General features: G+C 33.5%; 1 protein-coding gene and 1 long non-coding RNA gene across 2 annotated transcripts in view; both read left to right on the top strand.

The window, feature by feature from the left end:
- The window catches only part of LOC110658836 (uncharacterized), a 79,667-nt gene that overhangs the window by 52,657 nt on the left and 13,050 nt on the right, over window positions 1-13,960 (top strand). The window lies entirely within an intron of this gene.
- On the top strand, window positions 11,568-12,379 carry LOC131179879 (auxin-responsive protein IAA16-like). Its single transcript, XM_058146721.1, has 4 exons — window positions 11,568-11,637; window positions 11,730-11,868; window positions 11,954-12,015; window positions 12,110-12,379. The coding sequence occupies exons 1-4, from the start codon at window positions 11,568-11,570 to the stop codon at window positions 12,145-12,147; spliced, it is 309 nt and encodes a 102-aa protein (XP_058002704.1). The 3' UTR covers window positions 12,148-12,379.

Below are 13,960 nucleotides of genomic sequence, written 5' to 3'. Positions count from 1 at the left end.
TTCCTTCCAACCTCAGGTATGCTTTTCTTGGACCGAATGAAACATATCCAGTTATAATTAATGCATCATTGACTAATATTGAGAATGAAAAATTGTTGAGAGTTTTAAGAAAATATAGAAGAGTTTTGGGTTATGCAATTGATGATATAAAGGGAATTAGTCCAACAGTTTGTATGCATAGGATTTTCCTTGAGCCAAATAGTAAACCTTCCATTGAACACCAAAGAAGATTGAATCCTACAATGAAGGATGTTGTAAAAAAGGAAATCCTAAAATTACTAGTCACTGGAATTATTTACCCCATTTCCGATAAAGGAGTGGGTTAGTCCTGTGCATGTTGTACCAAAAAAGGTGGGGTGATTGTTAAAAATGAGAATAATGAATTGATACCCACTAGAATCATACAGGTTGGAGAATGTGCATAGACTATAGGAAGTTGAACAATGCTACAAGAAAAGACCATTTTCCCCTTCCTTTTATGGATCAAATGTTAGAAAGATTAGCCAAGCATTCATTCTTTTGTTACTTAGACGGATATTCTGGTTTCTTTCAAATTCCAATACATCCTGATGACCAAGAAAAAACTACCTTTACCTGTCCCTATGGCACCTTTGCCTATCGAAGGATGCCATTCGGATTGTGTAATGCACCTGGCACATTTCAAAGGTGCATGATGGCCATTTTTTCTGATTTTATTGAAGAAATTATGGAGGTCTTCATGGATGACTTTTCAGTTTATGGCACTAATTTTGATTCATGCTTGACTAATTTGTCTAAAATCTTGCAGAGATGTGCTGATAATGATTTGGTGTTGAATTGGGAGAAATGCCACTTTATGGTCCAAGAGGGAATCGTTTTAGGGCATTTGATCTCAAATAGGGGAATTGAAGTGGATAGAGCTAAAATAGAAATTATTGAAAAAATGCCCCCTCCAACCACTGTCAAAGGAGTGCGGAGTTTCCTTGGACATGCCGGGTTTTATCGGCGATTTATTCAGGATTTTTCTAAACTTGCTAAACCCTTAACAAATCTTTTGAATCATGATGTTAAATTTGATTTTAATCAAGATTGTATGGTTGCTTTTTGCAGATTGAAGACGGCCTTAACAACAGCTCCTATCATGCAACCCCCGGATTGGACTTTGCCATTCGAAATTATGTGTGATGCAAGCGAGTTTCTTTGTTGAGCCGCCTGGCCAATGGGAAAGATAGGAAACCTTATGCCATTTACTATGCAAGCCGAACCCTTGATGAAGCTCAAGTCAATTACGCTACAACTGAAAAGGAGTTCCTTGCGGTAGTATTTGCACTCAATAAATTCTGTTCTTATTTGGTCAACTCAAAGGTAATAGTTTTCACTGATCATGCAGCAATAAAGTATTTAATGAGCAAGAAAGAAGCTAAATCTAGGTTGATTAGATGGATATTGTTACTTCAAGAATTTGATTTGGAAATAAGAGATAAAAAGGGTGTTGAGAATGTGGTGGCTGATCACCTTTCTAGGATAAAAACTGAAAATGGAGATGATGAAATTGTGCCAATTGATGAATTTTTCATGAATGAGCAGTTGTATGTGTTGAATTCTGCACTTCCATGGTTTGCTGATATTGTGAATTTCTTGTCTTGTGGTGTCTTGCCACCTGATTTATCTTGGCAGCAAAAGAAAAGATTCTTGCACGATGTTAAATTTTATTCTTGGGAAGAACCTCTTTTGTTTAGAAGATGTAATGATGGAATAATTAGGAGATGTATACCAGAGGAAGAAATACATGATGTTATTTACCATTGTCATTCCTCTGAATATGGTGGTCATTTTAGTATCTCAAAAACTGTTGAAAAAGTCTTGACATCAGGTTTCTATTGGCCTAAAATGTTTAAACATGAGAGAGACTTTGTAAGCAAGTGTGATAGGTGCCAAAGGGTAGGCAACATTTCCAAAAGAGATGAAATGCCCCAACAATCCATATTAGAAGTTGAATTGTTTGATGTGTGGGGAATTGATTTCATGGGGCCATTTCCATCTTCTTATGGAAATAAATATATCTTGGTAGGGGTGGACTATGTATCTAAATGGGTAGAAGCTATTGCTACACCTACCAATGATGCAAAAGTTGTGGTGAAATTTCTGAAAAAATTTGTTTTGACCAGGTTTGGTGCCCCACGTGCCATAATCAGTGATGGTGGTAGCCATTTTTGCAACCACCAATTTGAAAAATTGATGAGAAAATATGGGGTAAAGCATAGGATTGCCACACCATATCACCCTCAAACAAATGGCCAAGTAGAAATCACAAATAGAGAAATCAAGCAAATCTTAGAGAAAATCACAATAAGTCCAGAAAAGATTGGTCCCTTAAATTAGATGACACTCTTTGGGCATATAGAACAGCATTTAAAACCCCCATAGGAACTACACCTTATAGGTTAGTTTTTGGGAAATCATGCCATTTGCCCGTAGAGTTAGAACACAAAGCTTATTGGGCCATAAGAGCAATCAATTTTGATTTACAAGCTGCTGGACACAAAAGACTTTTGCAACTTGATGAGTTAGAAGAATTGAGACTTGATGCTTATGAAAATGCTAGGATCTATAAAGAAAGAACAAAAAAATGGCATGATAAGCATATCAAGAAAAAGGACTTTAAAGAAGGAGATTTGGTTCTCTTATTCAATTCAAGGTTAAAATTTTTTCCAGGAAAATTAAAATCAAGGTGGTCAGGCCCATTTAAAATTGTGAAAGTTTTCCCCCATGGTGCTGTTGAAATTTTTGGTGAAAAATCGGGTAATTTCAAGGTAAATGGGCAAAGGTTGAGGCACTATTCAGTTGGTGAGCCAATTGAGAAGATAGCAACTTGCTATCTTTCTCATTCTCCATGAAATTTTGAGTAAGTATGGTCAAGCTAAAGACCTAAACTTAGCATTTTTGTGCATAACTCCCAATTTTTCATTGATTCTTTATTTCTTTCATATATATATTTGTTTTAAGTTTTTCTATACTCCTTATTCAGAGTTTGACATTGTTCTAATTTCCTTGTGCAGATGGGATGCAATGCATTGCAAGCAAATGAGCAATAAAAATTTTATTTAGCTTTAAATTTTAGCTTTAAATTTTAGGTTTTTAATTTGTTCACTTATAATTTTCATCTCTATTTTGTTGAATATTTGCTGGTTCATATTGATGGATTCATTGCCCTTTTGGTTAATTTTAAGAGAGAATTTTTCCAAATTTTAAAGAAAATTATTTGAAAATGGGTGTGTGAATTGGTGCTTTGAAAAATTATTTTGTGTAAGTATTTGATGAACATAACAGGTTGAACAATTAGAATTCATGTTATGAAGGTTTAATCATTTGAAATCTAATTTGTTTCAATTTTTTTAGGTGCTATGAAATTGGGCAGCAGATTACATAATCGGGTTTTGCTTGTGTCACCACTTGTGTTCGCTGGGCACCCTTTTGAGATAAAAACTCCCTTCACCGGAATGGGCCAGCAGCAAACCCAAAGCCCTAAAAACCGTACCCCACCAGCCCAAGCCCGAAATTAAACCTAAATATCCAAACAAAACCCAAAGCCTATACCCAAGCCCACAACCCAAACCTAAAGACCCTAACCCAATAGCCCATTACCTTCATCTTCCTCTCGACATCGCCCCCGACACAACCCTCCCTGCCGTAACCTCCATTTTTCCCGTCGCCTTCACCGGCCGCCATTCTTCCCATATTTCTCTTTCCCCGATCACGACCCTCCATTTCGCCATGACCGACTCTCCATTATCATTCGAAAACTCGCCTCCCCACTCCTCACAAGCGCCGCAGCCCCAAACCACCCCACCCATGCACGCCGACCCTTCGTCGGCCCATTCTGCTGATGCTCCGATCGCCACACTCAAAAAGAAAAAGGCGAAAAATATCAAACCTCACAAATCGATGGGCGGCGTCAAGCGGAAACAACCCGAACCGGCCACACAACAACCCCCAAGCTCGCCTCCAATGCCCGCCGCGCCTGCTGACCGACGTGGCATTCCGAAATCAGCGGTCAAGCGCCCCGGTACATCTAGAGGTAACCTTGCATTCCCTTCCTCTTCGCCATCGCTATACATTGGATATTACCTACTGCCGAAATGAAGAAAAATAAGGCAAGAGTTGCAGCCCGACAAATGGTTCAAACTCGGTATTTGGATGTGTCTACACTTAAAACCTTGAAGATTTATGATGAAATGCAGTCTCTGTTAGATGCTTTAGGTTGGGTGCGATTTGCACATAAACAGGAACTGGTCTACCCCATTTTAGTGCAGGAATTTCTGGCCTCCCTGTCCACTAATGAGCATAAAATTGCTTTGGACAATGACTTGACGATCCATTTTAGATGCCTTGGTCAAGATAGGGTGCTGTCTATGGATAATTTTCACCATATATTTGGCTTTCCACCTGATGGTCTGTTCAAAATACCTACTAACCAATGGGACTATAATGCGTGTGAATTTTGGAAGCGCATTGCACCTTCAGCAGGCAACTTCAAACCAGGACACAGTAAGGCCTCCAAAATTGAGAATCATGCCTTGAGATTGCTTCAGCGCCTAATTGCAAATACAATTTTAGGCAGAGGATCCAGTGTTGGCACAATGTCACAGTATGATCTATTCTTTTTGTGGTGTGCAAAAACTGGCAGAAAGGCTTCCCCTGGTTATTATTTCTGCCGCCATGTGATTCGCCAGACCACTAGGGGTACTGGTAGTATTGTCTTTGGAGGCTTAGTCACACCTATTGCACATTATCTTGGGTTTAATCCTCAAATGCACAAGTGTCCTGCTCTTCCAACTGGTTTGTTATTTTTGGATGGACCTCATCTAGCCAACCAAAAATTTTGTATCAAAAATGAAGCTACCAAGCAGTATGAGATTCCTGCACTAACAGACAAACCACCTGGTTCTCCCACTGCCATTAGTTCCTCCTTAGCATCTGAGCGACCATTTGTGCAGCCTCCTACACAACCTTCACGCCGAGCTCCACCAGCCGCTCAACCTGCTTCATCAATTGCTTCTGGACCATCCATAGCAACTCTTTTGACATTCATGGAGAACCTCAGTGATGAGATCTATTCTTTTTGGCAAATTACGGAGGTCAATTTTCAGACACTACGAGATTTAGCTGACATATATTTGGATCGAAGTGCTGAAATGCAAGACGAATTGAAAATCATGCGAGCTAAACTGGAGAAGATCGAAACAAACCAAGCACTGATTTTGAACATTCTCTCTCCACAGCAGCCACCACAAGCACCACCACCTTCACAAGATGGCAAGGGCAAAGGACTTCTCATACCCGACTGACCAGCTTTTATTCTCCATTTACATTTCATGTCTTTTAATTTCGTTAATTAGTATTTTGAACTTGTTTAATTAATATTTTGCTTGTGTTGTTTTTATTTTAAACCATTTACTTATTCAGTTTTTTTTAGTTCCTCATAACGTACATTTTTAGTACATTACTCACTTGCTTTGATATGCTCCTTTGGAATTTCCATTTGATAATTATATTCTCTGCACTTAACTTCCCTATTCCAAATTTTTGAGATTAATCGATTTAATTAATGGATTCCATTGCACTGTTTCTTTTGCAATGAGTGCAGCAGCTGTCCAAATTTTATCTAATTAAATTGGCTGCACTTCAATGAGGTAACAATTCTCATCTCAGCTTGTGTCACTATCAACACAAGTTGTGCTCTCGCTTATGTAACATGGTAATAATTCTTTATGCACATATCAGCTACCCATTTTCTGCACATTTTTAACATTGAGGACAATGTTCATTCTGAGTATGGGGGAGAGGGTAAATTTTTTGCAAAAAAAAAAAAAAAAAAAAAAAACTACTTTTTCCTTTTTCATTTGCATATAGCGACTCATTCATTATTTCATACTTGTACATATTCACATACATACACTTGCATATAGCTTCATATACTTAGTTATGCATACTTAGTTGCATATAGGTTGACTATACATTTACACTCATGCATTTCATTCATTCATTTAAAATTTTTTGGATTTTTAAACCAGTCTTTGAATTCCATAAGCCACTTATTCAAGCAATCCAACTTGCCTTTAGATGGTTAGTGGAATGAAAGTTCCAGCTGGGTACAAAGTCTTAAGCATTATTCTTTCTCTTACTTAATAGCTGAAAATTAATACATTCATCTAGGTATACAGATTCTGATTAGTTATTTTGAGTTTTGAGTGTCTGGATAAGCCTTTAAGAAAGAAAATGATCATTGTCGACTCACCATTCCTAGAACAAGCATCTTAGATCTTTCAAAGCGAAATTTTTAACTTGCATTTGATAAGAATATGACTTAGGCATTTCTTCATATTTTAAACCTCACATTTAGCCTTAACCTACCTTAATTTCATTTTAACCCTTGCAAACCCCCTTGAACCTTAAATCCCTAACTTCTTTGGAACCCAAATCATTTACCGAGCCATTAAACCTAAACACTACCACCTATCTATGAGAATAGTATTTTAGCAATTAAGTGCATAAAAAAAATGATAATATAAAAATAAAAATAAAAATAAAATAAAAAAATCTCGGAGGATTGAAACATCTTGAAAAGTGCTAAAATAATCGTGAAAAGTTGAAAAGGTCACCAAAATATCCCAAAGGTAATTTTGGGTGTGACATGAAATAGGGACACATACAAAATAAAAATAAAATAAAATAAGCATAAAAAAATAGTCCCTTTGTATAATCATTGTGATAGCACTTGAGATTCATCGTGAATTTCTTTCCTCCTGATTTAAAAAAAAAAAAAATGCACTATGAGTTTCATGATTAATATTATTCTCATATTTTGTTTACCTTATTCCCTTTCTTTGTTAACCACAATTTTACCCTATTTGACCCCATTACAACCCTTAAAAAAGACCTAATGATTCTTTGAAAAATGCTTGTTACATTAGTGGAGTTAGATCTTTTATGCTTGCATATGGGTTTGGCAATATAATCTTCCATACATTACTCACCATCTATTTGAGACACATTGGCTATCTATTTCATTTAGGTTTGTTTTGGCATAATTGACTCTTGTAGCTGATTAGTATTTGTTGCTTGGGTTGATTGGTTAATTCTTAGCTATTCTGTAATTGTTGAGAGTGCTTGCTTCATTCTTTGTGCTTTTGCTGGTGGGAATTTGGAATGTTAGTGGCTAGAGGTAAGTTGGTGGTTTGGATTAGTGAATTTTGTGTTTTCAAAGACTGATTCTATTCCCTTCCAAATGAGTTTTAATGAAATTTTGCTTGAGGACAAGCAAGAGTCTGAGTATGGGGGAATTTGATGCATGCATTAAATATCATCATTTAGGAGTAATTTTTGCACATAATTTACCCTTATTCATAGTTATTATTTTAGATATTAGTATATATTTAGTCAATTTTACAATTTTCACATTTCTTAGTTTAATTTTTGGAATTTATTTGTTTTGTAGGTTAAATCTGGAGAAATTTGATGTATTTTGATCAGAGTAGCCATTTGGAGGAGATTAAAGTCGAATTGCAAAAATTTTGAAGTTGAGTAAAAAAAATGGCCGAGAGCGACACAACCTGCAGCACAACCGAATTAGCTTATGTCGCAGGTTGTGTCAATCGTCAGATATTCACGCCTAGAGCGACACAACCCGCGACACAACTGACTCGGCTTATGTCGTTTTTACTGGAAAATAATTGACGTGGCATTTCCGTTACTCCAGCTTTTTTACCTCACTTTCTCTGGATCCTTCCCCCTTTTACCCATTCTAGAACAGTCCCCTCGCCTATATAAAGTGCCCTTTATCACTTTCTTTCCATATAGAGAGCAAGGGAGTCATTTTCGGAAAAGTTAGAAAGAGAGAAGGGAGCACTTTCTGCATTTCTTTTTCCAAAGAATGCAGATCACGTTTTCAGACTTTTGTGCAAAGCAGACCACTGCAAATTTGCTGGGTTTTTCTACCCCTTTTAGCTTACATTTCCATTATTTCTTCATTTCTTCATTTGGGTTTGTCTTTAAACAATGATTTGTGAGTAGTTGATTGAGATTCTAGAGATGGGTTTGTAAATATTGATTTGTATTGTGGTTTTGAACTGATTTAGCCATTTAAATGGGATTTGTTATATTTTGATTTATTGCTTGTGTGCTTATTGCCTTGCTTGATGAATGGGCCCTCATTAAGTTAAGTTTTAATCCTTAATAGATGGACTGAAAAGTGAATATTGGGGATGGATAATCTTGCAATAAACTTTATTTTCTTGGTGTTACAAAAAAGCTAAGAAGATTAAGGGGAATTTTCCAAAAATCAATTTTATGCATTAGTTGGGTTTTTGTTAGATTTAAAATACCGTGAAAACAGGGTTTGATTTAATGAAAACCAATTTTGAGATGCTTGAAAAAGGTTTCAAAAATTTAAGAATTGATTTCCCTCAAAATTGCAATTCTCATGTGATTGGCTAAATTAAGGATAAACCACATGCAAACAATATTGAAAATCCAATCTCTAGAATCAATTTAATTTTCATTGCATTTAGATTTAAATCCTCCAAATCTCATAAATAGCAATTTCAATTTAAATCCAATTTAAATTTAAATCCAATTTAAATCCAATCTCTAGAATCACTTTATTTTTATTTTTATTGAATTTAGATTTAATTCCTCTCAAATTTCATAAATAGAAATTCCACATTAATTTTTGGTAATCTAGTTTAATTAATTTTAGTTAATTGTTTGATTTAGCATTAATTCCTTAAATACCAATTTTAATTCCAAATTTCATTTTACATCTTTAATTTTTGTCTTAATTTTAATTTTTAGATTTTATTTTTAATATCTTTTAATTTTTGTCATTCTAATTAGCTTATACTTTTATTTCCAATTTAAGCACAATTCCCTGTAGGATCGATATCATTTTTTTAAAACTATACTACTGTGACCCGTGCACTTGCGGACACACAACACCGTATCACTTATCCAGAAATATTGTAATCATGTTTGTTCCCAAGTTATTTATATGAGATGTAAATAAGATGGAATGGTGAGCCTCATGCCATATAACAAACATGATAGGCATTTATGCATGATAAGTAGGCCGAACCAGTGACATTTATGACAAGCACATGGAGTTTACTCTTGTCAATGCATTGTCATAAATCATATCAGTGCATATAATCTTTAGACCTGAGATAGCACAGTTATCTTGTATATAGGTGGTTTGAGTTTGATACTGCTTTCATACTTGTACTGTGCATGGGTATATGGGCATGTGTTGGCTCCTACTAGTTATATATGGAGGTAGGTGTTGATCAAGATGGAATCTGTTACCCTAAGTAAATAGGGATAAAATCCTATGTTCATTTAATCATTCTTGATGTTTCAAGTTTCTGGCCAGGACAGATAGATTTAATCAGAAAAGAGTTTCTGATGTGAAAATCTTTTTAGTAAAAAATTAGAATTAAGAGAGAACATAATATTCATAGCAAATGTGGTTTGACATAAACCATTACTCCAGCTCGAATTGGGATTTTGTAAGAGAGATATTCTAGTGCATGGTAACATATGATAAAAGGTTCATTTAAGGTATTCCTTATTACTAATTGGGTGGCCATGGCATGCTAGGTGTTAACTATGGTCTATGAGGTGCATAAAATGATTTAGAGAAATCATTTATGGTAAGAAAGAGTTCTGATGATATTAAGAGTTAATATCATATCTCATTGCCAATTAGTGATGAGCCTAATGAGTCACACACATACACAAGTAATCACCAAGTTAAATGTGATTTAATTAATTAGTTAAAAAGTTTAATTGATTAATTAAATAGATTTGGTTTGCAATTAGATTGTAAAGTCCCTAGCATGGCTTGAAACCAAATTTAGGCTATTGGATGTATAGTATAAGTTAAATTTATATTTAAAGTATTTAAATATGAATTTTTTAAATATGAATTTAATCATAAGAAATTAATTAATAGAGATTAATTAATTAATTTATATTTGATATAAATTGATTAGAAGAGGAGAGATAATTATTTTGGGTTGAGAACTCAAAATTGAAACACAAGGGTAATTTGGTCATTTCACAGGGTGACATGTGGCACCATGAGATGGTGACACATGGCACCATATAAGCTTGCCATTTGTCTTCCAATCATGTAAGATGATCAAAGTCAAGATTAAACCTAGCTTTGACACTTGGCTTAATGTGATTAAGCCAATTAAAATTCTAGCCAATCAGAAGATGACTTGTGGCAAGGGTTTTAAGTGATGACCTAATTATATAATGTGATGTTATGAAAGAATAAAAAAACAATATGCTATTCTCTCGTATGTGCCGCCACCTTTGAGCCTCTCTTGCTCTCTTCTTCTTCATCTCTCATCAATTCAAAGAGAATTGCCAATATTCTCTTGAATCAAAATTGCTAGAAATCGTTTCTAGTGTTCTGTATACATCTACAACCTCTCTAAAGGCAAATCCCTATTTTCTAATTGGTTGGCAAGGCTTTAGAAGCTATTCAAGGGGCTGCCATTGGTGATCTTAGCGTGGACAAGCTAGAAGGACAACATCTGGGGTCCTAGGTGCTTCAAAAAGGTACCAAACACAACTACAATGCATCAAAAGGTTAGTGCACATGTTCTTGATTTAATCTAGGTTTCTAATGAATTAATATGTTAATTCTAAAATCTTAAATGACAAACATAGATCCAAATACATCTTAAAAGAGTTTTAATATGCAAGTGAATATTGAAATCAATAGGTAAAAAATTAAATCTTGCATGATGCATGAGACCCTAGAAGAAAATTTTTGAATTCAATATTCTAATATGATAATTTTCACGCTTCCGCTCCTTCAATTGGTATCAGAGCCACTATATTTGCCATTTAGATTGTTTAATATCTGATTTAATTGTGTGATTTGATCAAAAGTTGATTGATTCATTGCTGGTTGCAAAGAATAGGTGGCGGCATGCTTGGTTGGGCACTATGGTGCGCATGGTTTGAGCACTACCATGGTGCGCATGGTATTGGTCTTCAATTGTGCAATTGTTGTATGCTTGATGTCCATAATTATGCCTATGTCTAATTAAATTATTTAATTAGAATTATAATCACACAATTAAATTTGTTTTAATGTGATTTAAATATGAATTTTTAAATTTGTTTGAATGTGATTCAAATCTGAATTTTTAAATTTATTTGAATGAGATTCAAATCTGGATTTTTAAGTTGAATATGAGATATTCAATTTAATTTTAGTGTATATGTTTTATTTAATTGTTAAATGGTGATATGCATGATGGATGATCATGGACAATAAAAGACCAATGTGATTGGATTTATTTCTTTTATGTTTCCTTGGGTAGTAAATTAATTAATTTAATTTTAGTAGCATGTATCATAAAGGTTGTAATATTTTTGAGTTAAAATTTCATGTATCATAAAGGTTGTAATATTTTTGAGTTAAAATTTCATTTATTGGTGGGACCAGTGGAAGGAATTCAAGATCAAGTGTTGATTATGCACTCCTTCAGCAACTCTTGTAATATGAATGAATGAAATTATACAAGAGCTACCAAGAACTCTCTGATGCCTTAGGCAAAATGTTCAGCTCCTTTACCATTGGTAATAAAATATATAATTTTACTTATTTGACTATAAAATTTGTATTTAAAATTTAACCAATCTTATTAATTATGAATTGAATGTTTTTGAAGGAAACTGTGGATCTCAAGGAATGAAGGATTTCATGAACGAGAGCAAATTGATAGACCTGTTGAATGGTTCTTCTGAGTATGTTCCAACTTATGAAGACAAAGACGGAGATTGGATGCTTGTAGGAGATGTACCATGGGAGTAAGTTCTTTTTCAAATCTTACATGTTGGATTAGTTCTGAAAACATTTGATTAAACCACTAATTTTCTTTCCTTCTCTTCACAGAATGTTTGTCGATTCATGCAAACGATTAACGATAATGAAGGGGTCTGAGGCAATAGGACTTGGTTAGCATCATCCACAGATCAAATTTTCATCAGTAGTAATACATAGCTTGTATAACAATATGCTAATATGAGTTCAATTAATCGATTTTTACAGCTCCAAGAGCTGTGGAGAAGTGCAAGAACAGGAGCTGAAGAGGAGTTTTGCTGTTGATTCGAGAAATGGAATCCATTGAATGAAACTGTGATCAAACGGAAAAAGCAGACCGGCTCAAGGGGAATTAAGCAAGGAGTTTGGATGTCTGTGTCCATTGTGTTTTTTCCTTTATTTTTATTTTCTCATGACGTATATGAATATACGAGGAACATATTCGGAGATTTATTAGGAATATCAAGTAATAATATATAGGAGATGTTTATATATATATATATATATATATATATATATATATATATGATCATATGCAACCTTGCTCTTCTTTCTTTTTTAATATTGTCAAATGGGTTGCTTAGTAACCACCGATACCTTCTATATATTTAATCAAAGTTGTGATGAGTGTTTTTGTTCATTTTGTAATTTGAAAATTTATATTTCGAAAAATTAAAAAAATTATGTGATTGGTTGAGATGGTAAATGAATAAGGTCCATCAACACAGTGATAAAGTGGACCAGACCCATGTGGTTGCTGTTGGGGGGGGGGGGGGGTCACATCCTCTTCATAGACTATGTTAATTTAATGTTGTCCTGTCCTGGCAACACACCAGATCCATTACAGGTTGCTTCAGACCATTAAATATCTTTTTTTCCCCCTTTCTGTAGCTGTCTTTTGTAAATGATTTGTTTATTAATTGAGTTTATTTATTTTTGTCATTGAAAAAAATTTAATGATTAATTGATGTTTTAGGTGAGAAATGCAGGAATTGTTTGGGCTCATGCATGTGTGTTATAAGATTTCCAACATAATGCTGGGGATTTATGCAATTGTCTTCTCCTCTTTAAAAAGATCCACAATTTCTCTTCTTAATCTCTATGGTATAATACTAGGGATTTGTAAGATTTCTTTATCTTCAAAGATTCTTGAAACCAGTAACATCACGAGTATAATCCTCCCTTCTTTTAGCGACTAATTAATTTTTTATTTAAAAAATAAAAATATAATATAAATATGAAGTACATAATTTCGTATTATTATAATTTTATATAAAAAAAATTAAAAATAAATTATATGTATAAAATATTATAATAATTATTTTGATTTTAAGAACTTAATCTAGTTAACAGCCCATTTGAATTGGTAATTTAACGGAAAATACTTATTTGGTGATAATTTACCTTATACGGCATTTGTATTCAATTTCAAAATTATTAAATTTTAATATTTTTATAAAAAAATTCATATTTTCTATTATTGGACTTATATCCAAATAACAAACTAAAACACCTAATAACTACATATTAAAAAAATCAAAAATATATCCTTATAGTATAGCAAATACTAAATCCTCAACGTTAATAAATCCCACGAAAGGAGAAGATAAAATTCAAACAATCTGAGAATAAATATAAATATGTTACAAAATATTACAGATTTGAAAATTATTAAAAAAATATAAAATAAATATAAAAAAATGTAAAAAGAATGAAAAAGGAAGCAATAATCGATGAAAATACTTATTGGTAATTGTCAAATAGCTCACAAGTGAAAAGAAAGATGAAAAAATAATTGATAGTTTGGTAGCTGTCACTCTGAATCTTAAGTTAGAGAGCAATTCATATTATATGAGAGAATAATAAATCAGAGCAATGATGAAAAATAAGAATGAAATAAGAAAATAAAATTTCATTTATAAATGATAATAGCGCCCAAAAAAAGGATTTTATGTGATATTTTCCTCTTTTAATTAATTTTATATTGAATAAGTTTTTTATTTGCAATTAAAATATTTTTTTGTTAATCTTCATACAGTAAAATTAAATTTTTGTTTTTAAGTAACTATCAAAGCTGTA

This window comes from Hevea brasiliensis, chromosome 5 (genome assembly GCF_030052815.1).
Source record: "Hevea brasiliensis isolate MT/VB/25A 57/8 chromosome 5, ASM3005281v1, whole genome shotgun sequence".
Lineage (NCBI taxonomy): Eukaryota > Viridiplantae > Streptophyta > Magnoliopsida > Malpighiales > Euphorbiaceae > Hevea > Hevea brasiliensis.
Note: the sequence above shows the minus strand (reverse complement) of the source record. Positions and strands in the feature narration are given on the sequence as shown.